At 46.1% G+C, this 18,950-nt stretch overlaps 1 protein-coding gene across 1 annotated transcript in view; it reads right to left on the reverse strand.

Moving 5' to 3' along the window:
• LOC119387709 (calcitonin gene-related peptide type 1 receptor) overlaps positions 1 to 5,993 on the reverse strand; it is a 43,624-nt gene extending 37,631 nt beyond the window's left edge. Inside the window, exons 1-3 of the mRNA XM_037655188.2 lie at positions 5,789 to 5,993; positions 2,782 to 2,960; positions 1,300 to 1,502 (exon numbers count right to left, since the gene is read on the reverse strand). Coding sequence (XP_037511116.1) covers positions 1,300 to 1,502; positions 2,782 to 2,960; positions 5,789 to 5,830 — 424 coding nt within the window. The 5' untranslated portion in view covers positions 5,831 to 5,993. The remainder of the gene's footprint in view (positions 1 to 1,299; positions 1,503 to 2,781; positions 2,961 to 5,788) is intronic.
• Between the last annotated feature and the right edge of the window lie 12,957 nt (positions 5,994 to 18,950).

Consider the following 18,950-nt stretch of genomic DNA (forward strand, 5'->3'; position numbering starts at 1 on the left):
TTAAGGCATTGACAAAATTGCGCTTCTATTGAAAACGCGCCGAATGGGACGAACGTGTAACGCGTTGCAGGTACTAATCGCGGAGGCCACAGTAATCATGAATTACTTTACTTTGCCGCTCCCAGAGGCCAACACCACCCCGCCGATTGGGAGAGTGGTGGATATAAAATGCGCGTTTGTAAAGCCTCTAGAGTCTGTGACCGTGGCGCAGTGGATAACGCACCTGGCATCTGTTGTTGCGGACCGAGCGGTCGTGGGTTCGATGCCCGTTGACGGAACTTGTTTCTTTGCCATCTGATCATGTACATTTTTTCGACGTCATTTCCGTGACGGAAATACGTCACTGAAGTCTTGGTGGACCCCGGCATAAAACACTTTCGTGTTAAAAAAAATCACACTATCTCCCGCTAAAGGGGACCATGAGGCGATGCGAAGCAGCGTTTCGGCTTGTCGAGCCCGCGATTCAGAGGGGGAGGGGAGAGGGAGAACGGGATAGAGGGAGCGGAGAGGGGGAGTGGAGAGGAGGTGTGTGGAGAGGGTTTGCGCATGCGCAGGAAGGGTGGTCACGCCGCACACCACCGGTTTGAACTCTGCCATAAGATGCTTCGCATCCAATATAACTACACCCAAACAGTGGGAAAGCAGTCAAGGAACGCCCGGGCGCTTGGCGTGTTTCGGTTTCCCCACGTACGCGTGAGCCTCACAAGCTCGAAGCGCGCCGGCATCTCGTGCTGCGACAAGTCGCGCGGTATTCTTTAATGTATATCTCATTGGGGCAACAACCTCGTATCGTTGGTTCCAGTCTTTTATATCGCTGGTTCCAACAGAAATTGTAAAGCCATAAAGAGCTACCAAAATGCACCCAACTATGGAACAGCTCCCCAGTATAGGGACGTTGTGTCTGTCATTTTTGCTGAACGCCACTGGCATAAGTAATGTGAGTATAGTAAAGCGTGTTGTAAATACCGGCTTCCAATTGTTCAGAATGCCAGAGGACTCAGTATTGTCGTTTATAAAGTGTTCCACTCTGTCTCTAATAAAATATGTCAATATCCATATTAGTGCATTCGCTATGTATAATAACGTGTGCATGTTCTCATAAATTGTAATTATGTATATGCGGCTGCTTTCAGGAGTGAGCTCAGTGTTGAATCAGGCTGTATTGATATCACCACCACCATCACAAAAGATGAGCCGCACGCCATCATAACAGCTACGAATCGATGTAGTGACAATTGAATTTATCTTTACAATTAAGTACACACACTTAGTTTCATCGCGTAAACGGCTCAAGCGTACCTTTGGTAGCGGCTGGCTCAGCTAGCTCGTCTTCTAGCATCTCCCGGCAGCATTCCCGGGCAGCGTGACAGCAGGTCTCCCATCGGTCGGCGTAAAACTTTTTCTTGAACGTTTCCAATATTCTCGCGTCACTTGCATTACCGTAGGGTTGGAAACACTCGAGACCGCACTCTCCACGACACAACCAGCCACCGTGACAGTACCTGCATCGGAACGCGGATCGTGGGTCAGCTTAGCCGGCGACAACCAAAGCATATAATTCGCTAGCTTGAAAATCAGAGCACGTCAGCCGGAACAGTGAACGTACGTCTGCCTAAAAGGTGCGCTCTTTTAAAACCCGGCAGATAGGAGGCAATCAGCCCAACAATACGATATGGCCCGGAGGTATGCGTTAGCTCACTGACGTATTATCGACGTAACGCCACCGTCGCTTAATTTCGGTCTGCGCAATGCTCGAATGGCATGGGTGACAGAACTGTGTGTTTTCCATGTGATTCGTTCAATCTTGATATGGCAACAGTATTTGCATAACTTGGATCGTATCACATAGAAAAGATTTCCTACTCTCTAAGAAAAAAAAAAGTCCTGTGACTCTTTTTCGCCACTTACATAACTCTTGCATATATACAACTCTCTTTAAAGATACACCCTAACTCCCTTTAGGAGAGTCGTGCGTCCCACGAATCTTCAAAACAGAGCTAACGTGTCTCTTTAAAGAGAGTTACGTATGTGAGAGGTACGTGGCAAAAGAAACATCAGAGGATGGTTTTTTTTTTCTTATAATGTAGTATGGGAGTTAAAGGATAGAAAGGAGGAGAGTAAGAAGGAGAGAGCACAGAAATTGAACCACAGCGCTTCAAAAGCTCTCCCATTGGCTGGCCGCTATAAATAAAAAAAAAAAACATCGCTCTCGCCATCGCGTGCACCCGGTAGCAAAGCGCACCGACGACACACCCACAGCCTAGGTGGGGCGTTATACAGCTCTTTCCTCGTTGACTGGTTCATTAGCTGTCCCAGAAGTCCCGGTGTCTAGGTTACAGTGTTCGTCCAGTTTAGTAAAAACGTTGAATTGATTCTGTCTACTTTTCTAATAAAGAAGAAGGAGTTTTGGCAGAGTCGTGCAATCCTAACCCGCTCTCAAAGTATCAAATTTGCAAGCATCTTGCCTCGCGAGTACCCTTTGCGGCTGCCTTCATTGATAATATGCATAACATTAGCTTTCACTCAAGACTTGCTATCTGTAATAGCGCAATCTTTTTCTGAACGCGAGTTGCATTGGCCGAATGTATGAATAAGTACTGCCACTTCTGAAAAAGTTTATGCATAAGATAACGACGCATGCAAAGGAGCGCTAGCGTAGTGTTACACTTAATCGACGCAGTAATATAGAAATATATGGTTTTTACGATGCAAAACCATCGACAAACCTTCGTTTACATAGAAATGAGTCAACGTGTGTAGCCAAAGAATAAAAGTACGTACGTCAGCCTCGAGGCGTTCTTGAAGGCCAGATTGGGCATGTACTTGTAGCAGCGTGCACAGGTGAGCTGGCTGAAGAGATGCGGTTCCAGGTACAGCTGACTCTCCATGCGGCAAGTACCAGGTGCTCTCTCGTACATCGACTGTCGTGCCGATGTCACTTTCACATTGCTGGCAGCGAGCTGCGAATAATTGTTGCAACGACATCAAATTTCGAGCTCGGTATTATTACTGTGCATACGCACAATATAAACACACAAGTATATATACACTCGGCGAAAAGAATATAGGGTGGAAGCGAACAGACAACTGCCGCCGAAAGGGTTACAACGCTTGCCCACTGTGTCAATCGGGAGGAGAGACAGTGGAAATCAAGATAGAAAGAAGGGACTCGAAGAGGAAAGAATTAACCAAGTGACATGAAACACAGTCACAGGTAAAGTAGAAAGACGAAAATAAAAGGTTTAGGCGACAATAGTGTTTCATTTAAGTGTATTTAGTGGCCCTGGGTCCTGGCGTTTCGGGAACTTTGGGTTCCCTTGGATAGACTTGAGAGCGAAAGAGAACTGTTCTGCTGTAGTTAGTGTGTGCCATGCCCACAGGAAACAATGTGCTCTTGCAGTAAACTCATTCAAATATTTTAAGGGCACTCGACTAGTGCCATGAACAATGCTCTGCATACAGGAGCTAAAGTCAGCTTCGCAAAAAAAATAAATAAGTTTAGCAGGCTTCGACGAGACAAGTGGTATTGAGAAGCACGTCCGCTGGGCAACAAGACGATCGTCAAGGGCGATGTGCCTTAGTCCACGCAAGCTGTGTTTTTTAACTCTAAAGTGTTTTATGCCGGGGTCCACCAAGACTTTCATGACGCATTTCCGTCACGGAAATACGTCAGCAGAATGCCCACCATCAAATGGCAAAGAAAAAAAAGAAAAAGTTCCACTGACAGGAGTCGAACCCATGACCTCTCGGTCCGCGACGATTGCTGGCGGGTGTTTAGCCCACTGAGCTACCGACAAACACATAACGCAGTCTAAATGCAGTAATCAAAGCGATACGCCGCTCTGATTATTTTTCCTTTTTCCTTTTTTTCTTCATTTTTTTATTTTTGTTATTTTTATTTTTTATTTTTTAATATTTTTTATTTTCTCTTTTTTTTACTTTTTATTATTTTTTTATTTTTATTTTTATTTTTTTATCTATGGGACAGCGCCATCTATTGGCGCTGTCTCATGATATGGGAGACGCGACGACGGGGACACGCCGGATGGAGCGACGACCGACCAGGTGATGCTATAACGAGCTCCACTCCTAAAAAGCGCCGTTGCTACAACCGTCCGATTCGGCGCGTTTCCAATAGAAGTCTAATTTCGTCAACGCTTTAACACACCGCGAGGTGGTGGCTTCGGCACAAGCCTCGCTCATAGCATCCATCCATATCTAAAAATAGCTCTTCGACGCTCGCCTGGCTGGTGCACCACGTTCCCAGAGGGAAGACACGACGCGCGTAGCGTTTCTCTTCGCGTTCCGCGACGCTTTGAAGGAGTGCATATCAAGTGTTGGTGTTTAATATGCTTGTTGATGCCATATTTGCTCGGCATTCACCATATGCGGTGTCCACGTGTATCTTGACAACTTCAACTACCGCAAGCGTTAAATCATGATCATGGGCGTTAGTCGTCGGTACGGAGATGTGCCAATAGGCGTCAACGTGAGTTCGTCCACATCAAGCGGCGCTATATCTGCCAAACAACAGGAGTCATTATACAAGTTCAATGCACTATAAACAATCAAATACTTCTGTGACGACACGTTTCACTTTCGTGTTATACCGATTCCTATGACAGAGGGATCAGCCATCATTTTTTTAGTGGAAACCTATGCTGCATACGAAACGTTGGGCGCTCTAAGTATTAAGTGTTTTCGGGAGAACCACAAGGCGCGCGGGGCGGACTCTGCTCAGGTCCCTGTATTTGTGAGCGTTCTCGCACGTGAAAGAGGCGACCCTTCCCTCCAGTAACAGTATTCTAGCACGATGGACAAAAAGATTCACTGTGAGTTATGCGGGAAGTGGCTTGGTTACTTCTGCTCAATCACGCCATCACAAACGTTGATTTTGTATGGAACCATGTAGAGTGATGAAAAATTTTTGTATAGGGGGCGTCGCTAAAGCCAACGTTATGACAAGTTGCCTTGTCTTCTTCAAGGCAGCCACTGCCTTGAAGAAGAGGTTTCTACCGACGCAAGATGACGGAACATGGTGAGTGTCCTCTACTTTCCTGAAAACGCACTTGCCCTCTCCTCCTCTTTTTCTTTGCTTAAGAGAGAGCGTATGAAGCATACACATATACATATAGACGCGTTAAGGTAGGCAGTTGCTGCCTTCAAGAAGACAAGACCACTTGTCGAAACATTGGCTTTAGCGAAACCCTCCTGTTAAGGATTTTTTATCTCTTTAAGCCTTCATCTTCTTCCGAACTTCTGCCTTCTTTGGATTTCCACCATATATAGTAACATTCGACAAAAGTGAGTGTGTATGTGAAAATTGTTCGCATACTTTTCGTGTAGCTGCTAGTCTTTTAGAGCTGCAGTCTAACGCTTAAAGGAGTAGAGGACGAAGCATACGCTGTAGCACCAACGCTGCATGTGTAGAGACAACAGAAAAAATTATGTTACAGGTTGAAATCTGGACAAAACATGCAACTTTTGACACGAAAGGCCGCGTCACATCATTGTCTCAGTTTTCCATTTCATAAAGCTCACGCGTGAGCGTTTGCGCGCTAAAAGTAAAACATGATACTATTATAAAAGGACTCCTCCTCCTGTGTTCAACTGAAGTATTCGCCGAAGTCCTTCCACACGGAAGGCAGGATGCATGGAGGCTGTATGGTAGCGCGACCACGTACTCGCGTATGTTGCAGCCGCGACAAGCGGGACAGTTTCGTTAAGGTTCTCAAATATGTTACCACACTCCTATAAGAGCCCACTAAACACAAAACGGATAACTTACCAAGGAAGCAAACAAGTAGAGCGGAAGATCTAGAGCCGGCATATTTCACTGGATAAGCGGTGTCGTTGTGTAGGTCTGTTTCGTTCTCCGCTTTCTTTTCGAAGTCACCTGCAGTGGCCCGTCATGGTTTCAGCAGGCTTGCAATCTGCAGAGCGTAAATGCTGAAAAAGAGACGAGTATATATAAACACCGAATCAAGATTCCTGTGCGCTTTGACTGAAGCGCATGTGGTCAACTATAACATAGCAAAAAAGCGGCAATGTTTAAGACAGCACCGTCTGGCTAACCGAGACCAGCCGGTCATAATCTCGGACATACTATTAACAAAGGAATACAGCCAGTGGAGGAGAGAAATTACGAAGGAATCATAATAATTTCTGGGATTTTATGTGCCAGAACTACGGTACGATTATGAGGGACGCCGTAGTGGAGAGCTTCAGAAATTTCGACCACCTGGGGTTCTTCAACGGACACCTGAATCTAAGTACACGGGTCTCTAGCATTTCACCTCCAACGAAACGCGAGCGCCGCCGCTGGGATCAGAACCTGCGCCTTAAAGGTCAGCAGCTGAGGACTGTAACTGATATACAGGGTGTCCCAGCTATCAGGCAGCACGATTTAAAAAAAGAGGAACGGCGTTACGCGAAGCGCACCTTCTGCATATTGTTCCTAGTACACTGGAGTAGCCACTGCTATTTTTTTCGTTAATGAGGTTTAATTAATTAGTCATAACTATATTTGTAACTCGACAAGTACTCACCTAATCGTCAAAATGTCAATGATGCGTATGTAGGCATGCTCAAAGGACATCTAACTGCGCAATTTTTAACAACGTACTAATTACGTGCTCATTTTTTCCGGCTGATAAAGAAAGCCCGCGAAATATGAAAAATAACACGTGACTACGCTCCCACCCGCAAAGGAAACCAGCGCCCTCAAGTAAGCTTACTGCAAACAACCGCTCTGCCTGTTGTCCGTTGCGAGAGACAGCGTTCCGCATTTTGCCAAGGTTACAGGTCGGGCGCCAGCGATATGCGTGCAATTTCGCTGGGATTCATTCTGTTCGATAGTCCGCCACAATCATTATCCATATCTCACGGCCGACTGTTCTCACTGATAACGCGGCAGGTGTTCTGATTACGGCCTGACTCTGTAAGATCAAGCGGTGCGTTTCTTAGGCCGGGGAGTGGCAGATAGGGAGATGCATTTTGTTTTCTTTTCTGCATTATTTCCTTGATACTGTCTACCTCATGGGAGCCTGTCTGAGGGCGCTGGTTCCCGACGCGTGCAACAGTCTAGTCACGTGTCCCTTTTCATATTTCGCGGGCTTTCTTGATCAACCGGAAAAAATGAGCGCGCAATTGGCACGTTGTTGAAAATAGCGCAGTTAGATGCCATTTGAACATGCCCACATACGCCTCATTGACATTTTGACAATTAGATGAGTACTTGTCGAGTTACAAATATAATTATGACTAATTAGTCAAACCTCAATAAAGAAAAAAATAGTAGTGGCTACTCCAGTGTGTTAGTAACAATATGCAGTAGGTTTGCTTCGCGTAACGCCGTTCCTCTTTTTTTAAATCGTGCTGCGTGATAGCTGGGACACCCTGTATATACCCCCGCAGCCGCTCACTTAGGAAAGCAATAATCTGTGAATAGGATATACGTTTCCTATGGTAACAGTAACACCCGTCTCCAATACGGTTCTGTTGGGGATATGTGTAACTATAAATTAGTAGTATATGTATAATTAGCACGGAATGTATGACGTACTTTGTCAGTTTCAGCTTGGAATAGGCCATGGGTGGCTTTGGGATGAATTCCCAGGGGTGCCTTGGTCACGATCGCTTACCGTAACCATTTTCGTGAACATTTTAATATTGTATAACCATTTCACTTTTTGTATTGCACACCACTTTAGTTCTTTTGGCCTGTATAATACATTTTTTACATTTCCTGGGCTTTGTTTTTTGTTGTTTATTTAGTGCTCCGTACTCGCCTCACTCAATGCTCCTTCGAAAGCCCTGTGATGTATCGTAACTAAATAAATGAGTAAATAAATAAATAATTAAAAAAATAAATACGGCATGCCAAAAAATTCCCGCGCCGCATATGAATAATCGGATGTGAAAACGATTAAAAGAAACCAAGCAGCAACACACATCTTAACGGCGTTTTTATTATTTCACGCAGTGTTCGTAATTCAGCGAACACAGCCTTTCAGCGAATTATAACTTATACATATTCGACTCGATAAAGTCACCACTTTGCTGATCTCACGTGGAGGCATTGACAGTGTGGAAAGTACAGTGTACCGTTAAAGATCTGCATTTACATTTTGTCCTTTTTATGGGAACCAGTTATGTGGTCCGGGTAATATGTGTCTGAATTATAAATTAAGGCTATTATCCGAGTGTTTTGCTGCACTCTTCTCAGCCAGCGATGATAAGTGGCGTCTGTGACACGGCAATTAGCGCTGACAAGCATTCTTTGTGCCTGAAAACTAATGGAGGCGGAAGTGCCACAGAGGTTTCGCAGCCGTATTCCCGGAATGACGCTTTGGAGAAACGTTGCTTAGAATAGTAAAAAATTCAAGCACACTTATAGAACAAATAGTAATGGTGCCATAATTTTAGTCCCGTCCTGTACTAAAATAGAAGGACTTTCTTTGGCAGAAGGAATAAAAAATTAGAATATTTGGTTTTATCTCTAAATCATAATTTCATGCTTGAAGCTGCATGACGAAAGTTGTCAATGATTGCAGTCGAGTTGAATCATACGTTCACATAACTGCATGCTTCGATTAATCATTTCGAACAAAGTTCAGCTCTAAGCAAATCAAGCAGCCTTGTGTTAGTACAATGGTCGCAGCAGACACAGACCAAGTCAACGACAGCGCTGGTTCCCCACGACTTGCCGGAGAAAGACAAGGACATTGCTGCGATGCTTCGCTCTCTTCTGAACACCATATTCATGCTCTTGAATAAGCTAAACACTCCGTCAGCCCGAACTGCCCTGCAAGTGCTGGAAATTCTCGATCCAGTGTTTTCAGCGCTGCAGTAATCACAACGGCTCGCCCACGGCCCTCTCAAATGCCGCGATTCCCCAATGGAATTTCAGAACGCTGATGTCATGTAGGCTCCAGCCTGAGTGACTGATTGTACCCCCCCTTTGCACGTGCAGTACTCTCCTTCTCTCTCTATCTCTTCCTCTTTCTATTCCCCGTTCTCTTATGCCCAGTGCAGGGTAGCAAACCGGACGTTCGTCTGGTTAACCTCCCTGCCTTTCCTCTTCTCTTTCTCTCTCTCTCTCTCTGTACAAACAAACCGCTTTGAGCGTGTATACGATAGCAGTGGTTACCTATAGGAAAAGAAAGAACATAATAGTTGCAAACCTGAACCTGAACACTAAAGAGAACAAGGTAGAGGTACAGAATGAGTGGTTCATCTACTGTGATCACGAATGCCGCATGTTTATCACTGTAACGCTTAAAGTTTATCGTATTTTGAACCAATAGAGTGCATTGAAAGAAAACAATGTGCGCCTGAGTGGGGGTCTTTGTTACCCGTACTTAGTCGGCGCAGTTCATCAACCCTTACGTTTCTTCTGTCCTAGGGTTTACAAGCGACGACTACGATATACGTTGAGGTGCACGGTAGAGCAAACTCTGAAATTATTTCGACCCCCCGAGGTTCCCTAACGCGCGCCTATACATTAGTACACGTGTGTTCTTGCATCTCGCCCCCATTGAAATTCGATCGCAGTGACCAGGAATCGAGCCTGCGTCCTCAAGCCAAACAACGTGACAACTTCGCTGCTAAGTTACCAGTATGAGTACTTTCACGTGAAAATATATACACCGAATAGTGTAGGTAGATTACAAAGAGTCAGTGACCGAAAGCGGATTTCAATGTGCAGCACGTACTATGAAGAGCAATGTATGGATACTGTGACGGGAAAAAATGACATATTTTCCATATGTACAAAGGAAGGAAGCAATGAATGATAGAAAGTTAATTGATAATAAATAGATATTTCATCATGCATTATTGCAACTGAATGAGCAAATCGTGGGTAAAATATTGGAGTGAAGAGGTAGACACTGAGGAGTTCGACCAAGAGCAGCATCCTATATTTGAAGGATGTTTTTACATTCTTTTCAGTGACAAACTGTTTGATGTAGCAATTGGGGTTGTCTTACCCGAGACAGCTTAAAAATGCCGATTCACGTAGAGGTGTTCACGAGCACTCTCGCACCAAGTCATACACACGCAAGAGGTCAGTGTTCGCACCCCTTCACACCTGATGATTGCATAAAGGTAGCTCAGCATTCACACAATATTGCTCTGTTTGCATGTATTAGCAATCTTCTTAAGTTCTCAAAGACAAACAAGTCTAACTAATAGTTTTTAAAAACCGCCGCTATACGGTAAAGGTCATCAGCTGGGTGGGTCTCATCCAAATTTCACCTTGTCTTTCAACACCATTTACAGTCCTCGAGGTAATTCCTGTTTTGCATTAGTAAAATTACACCGTTACACTGTAAGGGAAACACGGCGTCGCTGAATGTGTCCGCAAAGCTTACCTATACCTTCCGAATGACGTCGTTTGGTACCCGAGGAGACAAGGACGGCGACATTGCAGAAACGAGCACGGTGTTGCGAAATCCAAGAAAGGTGTCACACTTCGCGCATTTAGAAAAAAAAATAATAAAGTGCTTTCGCGTTCTTACGACTATGCGTCGAGCTGCACCATTTCACGAAAAACCATAATGCCACGCCGACGTCTTTAAAAGCCACGGCATGAAGAGAGGCACACGGTACTTCTCAAAACGCCCGTTCCAGAACAAAGGCAGCAGCCGAGGAAAATCACCTGAAAACCCCTTCTTACGTTTGCCATATATATACGAATTCCATTACGTATTTTTATGAGCATTTTTCGTCTACAGCTCACAAGCACTTACGTCGAGAAATCGCATCGTTGCGCCCTCTCGTCGCCGTTGAAAGGCGGGCGCGCCGCTTACGCCACCTTGCGGGCGTCATTAACGAGACTCGGGCGTCTCGAAGTACAAAGCCGCAACGACGCGTCGGCGGAGGGATTGTCTTTCACGGGTGCGTTCCTAAGCTACACACAGGGTTCAGGTACGCCGGCGATTACGAGACAACGGGCTTGTTCCACGTAGCTTGTTGCAGCGCCAGACTGGAAGGAACAAAAGCGGTTACGACAATGAGGTGCGACGGCGACGCGCACTAAAAGAAGCTTGGAGCAGCGGCCTAGAGAGATTAGACGCCCACGTGACAAGAACAGGCGAGCAGGTCTGAATCTCGTGCTTGTTCTAGAAATGAGTGACTTTCTCTTTCCCGAGACTGTTGTAATGCTTGAGAAACACGAAGTTTCCTCCCGACCGCAATCGTGCGAACACCCACCTAGTCTCAAACAAGGCGGGTACAGCTTAACTGCCGTGTCGCCGTCTCTTACTTTGTTCTGGAAGAAAGTGTTCCTGTACACGAAAAGAGAGACAACGGGAGTGTACTTTCATCGTCCAGAAGCCACGTCGTCACCTCGTTACCCGTTGCAACAACGCTGTAGTCGAGTCCCCAAGTGTTTATTGCCATTGGTCGGCCACCTTCACGAATAATACGTGCTGCGACAGCATTGGCTAGAGTTTTCTCGGGAATAATTGGAGTGTAAGAACTGTTTTAGGTAATGCGGGCTCAGCAGTTCACCTCTGGCATTTTGAGTAAAGTGTTTCATAAAGATGAGTGCACTATTATTAATACTGGCGAGGACTATATCTTGGGGCAGCTGCATTCGCGGAGTTCCGATTGCCTCTATTGCCTTTTTATGTGAATATCTTTCTTTCCATCTTTTTTCCCCTTCCCCATCTCCCTAGCATAGGGTATCGAACCAGTTGTTTAAATTCTGGTTGACCTCTTTGTCTTACCCTCATTTTTATCTCTCTTTGCAGCCCTCTTTTCACTCCCTGAATACGCTATGCAACCTGTTTTTTGTCTAGTTAAACAATTTGTTATTTCTCCATCTCTTGTTTATCAATTATTTGTTATAGAAATTTATGAAATAATCTAACTTTATCCGTGATCCTAAATAACTTGTTACTCTTACCGTGGTTTCTGACACTTTGGAACCCGTCCAATTGTTAAATGCAAGTGCTAGCACTGCACTTGTTGCCGGTTTACGCGAACTTCCTTTAGAAGTTATTTCATTTGTTTCAGAAAAGCAAACGGTTTCACACTTGCACACTGTGTCAGTGCAGAAATACAGACAGTTCAGGTGCTTGGAACTGTTTTCTCTTCCTCCTTGCGTCTTGTCTTTACTTCTCGCTTGCGCTGTTAACTGATACTGTTAGTGTTTACCAACTGTCGACGTGAACCTCGAGATGTCCTAGTTTCGCAGCAGGTGGCGTCCGCTTGGCATGCTCGGCTAAAAAATGCTCCGCTTCACCATATAGCTCATAAGTTGCTGAGTGCCTTTTCCTATGCGGTGTAAGGAGAAATTTAGAGGTGGGAAAAATTGAATGGTATTTAAACAGCCATGGGAATCTCTTACGTAGACACACAATGACAATATGTGTCACTTGACCATTAATACTTCATCCTTTATAGTCATCAGCGCGACAACACATCTTTCCTACGGGTCTTGATTAAGAGCAGTTCATCGAATAAATACATTTCCAATGCATCTCTGCTCGTGTCATTTGCTAAGAAAAGCTTCATAGTGCACACTGTGGCGTTTCGGGAAGTGACTGACCGGGTGCCTTCTAATCAAAACCGAGGAAGAAAGATCGGCGCGCGCTTTCTTTTTTAACTTTACTGCGATGCAAGCAATGTGGATAGACCTACTGAACCCAGAAGAGCAGCGGGTTTATGTGTTCCATGAAACGCTGGAGCATATGCGGCTGTGGTAAAAAAATTAAATAAAGGAAGAAGACGACAGAACACCGCAACCGTGGCCAGCGTTACCGTCAAGCTCTTTCTCATTTATTTCTCGCTGCTCGGCTTTCGGCACTGTAAGACGAGAACACGTTCGCGAATGCGTCGCACTAATTCCAGGACTTAAGCAGGTGATTTAGAGCTTAGCTCGCTGGTGCCAGTTCAGATTACTCGCTGTATTTTGATGCTTTAACGTCAGCGGTCCAGGCACTTATGTTTACCTTTTTTTTTGCACGGGGTATTTCGCGCAACATGAGCCATGCACGAAAATATCAAACGACGAATACATGGCCAAGTGAGGCCCTCATTATCGCCATTGCATACGCTATCTTTTACTTTGCGACATTTTTCGCCAGCTTCTCAGACTCCCTCCTGCACTCAATGCGTGCGTGTCATTGCAAAAGAAGCAGTATGCTGACGTCATTCGCAGTGGCGTTTTTAAGTCGAAAGCCTTAGATGCCTCATGAACGCGAAAAGTGACCGTGGGCGGCGGCGTCAACACGAGGGATGCAAAAAGTCACGTGATCGGAGATTACGGCTTGATGACGTCACATCACCAAAAGAAATCACGTGATCAAGGACAAAGCGAGTGTCGTGTCTGTATTGTCCCCTTTGTCCACGTCAGAAGTGCGCTGCTTCGCCTGTATACGGTAGACGATGAAATCACGCAGACATTTCGATCCAAAATCACCATTAAGGCCTTCGTTCTCTCTTTCTATCTATCTTTCTCTCTCTCTCTCTGTATATGCAAGCCATGTTATTTGCTTCAGACTTGAATAACATCGTTTTTGCATATAATGTGCTGCAGAAAAGACTGGTGGGCTAGTTGGCCTTGATATCTAAAGTCAAGTTTATTTTTAACTGCGAAGCTGTTTAAGCTAGCCGTTATGTGCGGCCTATCAGAAAACTATCATCGTCATGAACGCGTATGTGGCACAGATATAGTGGTCTAGAATAATTTATAGCCACAGATTTTGGGCAGATCCCACTACTCACCGCTACGGCGTGGCCTGTAATCACCAGGGTTGCCAATGGTGGCTGCTTTTCGCCAAATTGGCGAATTTGAGAGGCCTGTGGCGACCTAAAATTATGAATGGCGACATGGCGAATTTTTGGCGATTTTAGGCTTAGGTCTCCACCGAATTTTGAATCCTGAGCTCAGTGTCTTCCCAACGAATGAGCGGCAACATTCTCAGTACTTTTCTTGGTTTTAGACCCACGAGTAGAATGTGCACATTACGCGTCATTCGGTATGTCCGTCCTGTAACTCGTGTGTACCTCCTCAATTCATCTAGAGAGATAATAAAATGTTTATTTGATGTTCTGCGAAAATAAGATCTGTGGTGCGATCTTGTGCGCATTCCAAAATAAGCACGGAGGCGTGGCATTACATCCAGCCGCACGTGACCGCACGCGATTGGTCAATGCAGGGCCGTGACGTCTGTCGCGGTTCATATGGGCCATTCGCGTGCGGCTGGATGTAACGCCACGCCTCCGTGTTTATTTGGAATGCGTACAAGATCGCACCACAGTGAGTGGGATCCTTAGTTCGGGATACCATCTAGATGCAGGAAGTACTGGAACGTCCCCCAGCGACATTCTAGCAAAATGTAAGTCAGCGGACTGCCTTGCAAACCGTGAGGGGGCAGTGATTGACTATAGGTTTATGGCTTTAGGTGCTTTAAGCTTATCTGAAGCTTCGCATCTGAAGGGGCAAGACGACGGGTTGGCCGCGTGTTCCGACCATTTGTTCCGCCAAAGCTCCAACTGCTCTGAATAGCTTGGCGACTTATTCACTGTTGCAGTACCCCCAGTTCAGCTCGCAAAGACTGTTTTGGAATAGCGAAGAGAGGCGGATACGCGGCTATTTCTGCAATAAAAATTATTTATTGAGGCATTTTTCACTGTTCTCGGTGAGCGTGTGCAATAAAAACAATTGCTATATAACATTTTACATTGTTATACAGCAATAACGCATCGGATTGACGCGTGTAGATATAAGTAACTTTAAGAAAGGGTCAGTGATGTCCGGTATCATATTAGTTCACACTGAAAAGGTGTAAGACTCACTAATGATCGGTTCCTGTAAGAATTCTGTCGTGTTACCTTCAATAAACCTTTTAATCCTACAAATAATGCTTTCACGGTTTTCGCCCAAGGTTTATACCCCACTTTTAGCTTTGAAACGAGAGGACAGATATGGAAGGATATCATGAGCGTTTCGTTCATTCACCCTTGCGCCACCACGCACATCTTGCGGCTAGTCGGAGAAGCGGCACCATGCACTCCCATGGTGAAGCGGGAGGTACGACTGGCATCGAGAAACGTCAATATAATTTAAGGGTCTTGGATGGTACTGTATTCTACGGGGCTATACGTGAGTGGAAATTTTTATTACTGGGTATGCCGCACATATCTAGAATGGCTACTTTTTTGGCGAGATTTGTAAAAAAAATGGCGACTTTTGGCGACTTTTTGCTTGTCGTTTGGCGACATTTACTCGAAAGTCAGTGGCAACCCTGGTAATCACCCTGAGAACGCGTACAGAAAGAAAGAAAGAAAGAAAGAAAGAAAGAAAGAAAGAAAGAAAGAAAGAAAGAAAGAAAGAAAGAAAGAAAGAAAGAAAGAAAGAAAGAAAGAAAGAAAGAAAGAAAGAAATAGAGAGACAGCAAGAAAGATATAAAGAAAGAGAACAATTCTTGCCGAAAAGAATTCTTCACGAGGCAGGATTCTAAACCCCGCACCCTCGATCCGTAGACGAGCGTCCTAACCACTCCACTATCCAGGCCCACTAGGAGAGCATAGCATAGCCTTGTATAGTATAGTGTAGCAAGGGCGTGGGAAAGGGAAGCGAGTGTGAGAAGGAAAGATGTGGTGGTGAGGAGGAGGGAATACCAGTGCTCACCACTGCGTCACTAGAAGAAAGAGAGAGGAAACAGAGAGAGAAAACTTGGGAGGGGTGAAGCATGAACAGCAAAATCTTTACAGCTTTACTCGCCACCGGTCTAATAACACACCATCACTTTGCAGATGTGTTTCAAGAAGTGGTGTTTCAAATATACGACTTTACCGCAGAGATGCATGTTTGTGTCTCTAGTTTTAGATAAGAAACTTGAGCGCCTTGGTAAATTTCATCGAGGATTCTGACGCCGCTGCTAAGCCAAACATTTAAGCAGCAACGAGGAACCTTTAATTTATAATATGTATAGTATGTGTTATATCGTGCATAATGATTAGGACAGCATTAGCGAAGACATCACTGTTTATTCTCTCTTCTTCCTTCTCCCTGAGGCGGCCGCCAAGCGCGTGCCATCTCACAGTGCCGTCGTCGGTAGCGACGCCTTATATAACATATCCCCTTTTGCAAAAAAAAAAAAAAAAAACACAGTTGTCCTTTACTGTCTAACATAGTCCTTCAACTTCTTCGGAGTCTTCTTCTTACGTGCGCTGCTTCTTACGCACGCATCACATCCTGACAGGTTAGGGAAAACTTGCGTGCTCTCTGCCGCATATGCTCCAGGGTCTGCATTTTCACGGCTATCCACTCCTGATGTGTCAGGTTGTGATGCACTAGATGACTGATTAGATGTCGGTGACCAGTTCATGACAGCAGAGGTGCCGGATTTCATCTTGTTGACAGCTCCATGGTGAACAGCGGCTAACTTCGATGCGTTCCACACTCGCCCATCTTCCAACAGATACGAGGCTGGTCCACGTTTTTCAATTATCTTCTTGGGCGCGGAGAATTGTGGAGACAGCTTGCCATGAACTGTGGATAACTTAACCCGTACGTAATCACCAACGACGAAGCTGGGTACCTTGGCTCCACGTTTTTCATCGGTGTAGCTCTTCGACATCCTTTGCTTGTTTTTTACGCGCTCTCGCAACTGCTCAATCGCCCTTGACGGGTCCGCGCTGAAGCATTTGTCAGGCAATCCCACGATGTCGAGTCTTGTGCGAGGTTGGCGTCCATGAAGAAGAACAGCGGGTGCCACACCAGTAGTCGCGTGAGGCGTACAGCGATATACTTGCAGGTAATCAAGCATGGCTGTTCTTATATCACGGCGTTCAAACAAGGCTAGTTGAATATATGACTTCAGCACCCTATTAAACCTTTCCACCAAGCCGTTAGCTTGCAGGTAATACACCGAAGAGTTGTAATGCGTTATTCCGCGTTCTGTGAGAAATTCTTCAAAGCTTGCTGAAGAAAACTGTGGTCCATGATCGGATACGAGACCACGTGGGTATCCTTCTCGTGCAAAAAGTTCAAGTAAAAACTTCTTTACTGTAGAAGTGGTCGCATCTCGTACGAAAGCCACTTCGGGCCACTTGCTGTGATAGTCAATAACAGTAATGGCAAATCGGCAGTCGGCTGAAGCTTGCGTGAAAGGTCCCACGATGTCGATAGCAATCTTTTCCCAGGCTCTGTCAGGAAGAGGAACGGGTTGCATCGGCGCTGCAGAGGTACGTGCAGACTTGTCACAAGACTGGCAAATCACACACGTGCGCACAAGTTCTTCAATGTGGCTATCCATGCATGGCCACCAATAGGACTCTCTCAGGCGCGCTTTGGTACGACTAATGCCTGGGTGTGACTCGTGGGCCAGATCCATAAGACGCCGTGTCACAGTCGCAGGCACGACAATCCTGTCACCCCCGGCACAGTATATCACTGACGACAGAGAGTTCAGCTCTCACGTAAAAGTAAGGCAGCAACTCTTTTGACAATGCTTTCTTGTCAGGCCAAGAAGTAGTCGTGAAGTGCTTAACTTCGCAAATAACCTGATCATTGGCACTTGCTTCTTGAAGTTCTTGCATGGTAACTACTGGAGACAAAAGACATATAAATTCTTCTTCGGATGTATCGCGGATTGAACTCTGTACGGGTAACCTGGAGAGCGCGTCGGCCACGACGTTTTCGCTGCCCTTCCTGTATTCAACGGTATAGTTGTAGCAGAGCAACCGTGAGGACCAGCGCGCAATCCTTAATGGTCGGTGACCAGTGCCTTTCGTCGAAAGGAGCGTAACCAAAGCCGCGTGATCTGTTCGTAAGATGAAAGGTCGTCCCCACAAGTAAACGTGCCAGTGTTCGCAAGCCCAGACGCAGGCAAGGGCCTCACGTTCGCCGACTGAGTATTTCCGTTCATGCGGTTGAAGTGTGCGTGAGGCAAATGCGACCGTTTGCAGCGAGGTTCCGTTATCCTGCTGAAGTACAGCACCTAGTCCATATCCGGATGCGTCAGTTGTAACGTACACAGGTAAGTGAGGATCAAAAACATGAAGAACTTCGCAAGATGTAAGCAGAGATTTCAGCCGCTCCAAACTGCTGTTTGCTGCCGCACTCCAAACGAAAGGCGCATTTCCCCGAAGCAAGGCACGCATTGGCTCGACAACATCAGAAAAATGAGGGATGAACTTGGAGTAGAAGCCTGCAAGTCCCAGCAGCGAGCGAAGTTCGTTTATGGTTGTAGGTGATGGTGCCTTCACTCTAAGGCAAAATTACCCCGAACGAGGAGTAACGGAGCCCAATAGGCGCGCAGATGAACCGTTAGACCGTCGTAGGAGCAAGCGGAGAGGGATGCGTGCCGTGTGCAAACCAGTTAGTCTCCTAAGGGATGAACGGCGCGGGAGATGCAGGCCGTGTGCATGGATACGTTTCGTGTGCAAACCGTTGTCAAGGGTAAACCGTCGTCCTCCTCGCTCGGGTCAGTCTTCCAACTTGTGTTCGAGCTGGCGTGTTGCCGGTTGTGTCGCGCTCGGAGTTCGCCGATCTAGGAACTACGGCTCGCTGCCTTTGATACACACGTATGCGTGGATGAGTGTGTCGTGCTGCTTTTACGTTTCGCCACACCCACGAAGTCTGGAGCTGCTCTCGACACGTCGCGATGCCGCGCTGTGTATCTCCGGCGTAGTCACGGCACTGCGTCGCCACCGGCTAGGAATGGCGGCCGAGAAGACAGTAGGCCTATCGGATCCATGACTTCAATCTGAATCGGGGCCCAAATCGGCGCTGGATTCTTTCACAAGTAAGTGATCGCTCTTTATTCTGCCGTACCTATCGCGTGCGCGAAACTGATCGCGATTATCTGTAACGGACTCGATCGTGTTGTATATCGCGCGCACGAAATGTACCGCGAGGGCCGGCTTGGGCGTGGTCTGGCCTGTGCTTTGTGACCGCCTGGATATTGGCCGCCGTTGTCGTCGCCTGT

Source organism: Rhipicephalus sanguineus, chromosome 3 (genome assembly GCF_013339695.2).
Source record: "Rhipicephalus sanguineus isolate Rsan-2018 chromosome 3, BIME_Rsan_1.4, whole genome shotgun sequence".
Classification (NCBI taxonomy): domain Eukaryota; kingdom Metazoa; phylum Arthropoda; class Arachnida; order Ixodida; family Ixodidae; genus Rhipicephalus; species Rhipicephalus sanguineus.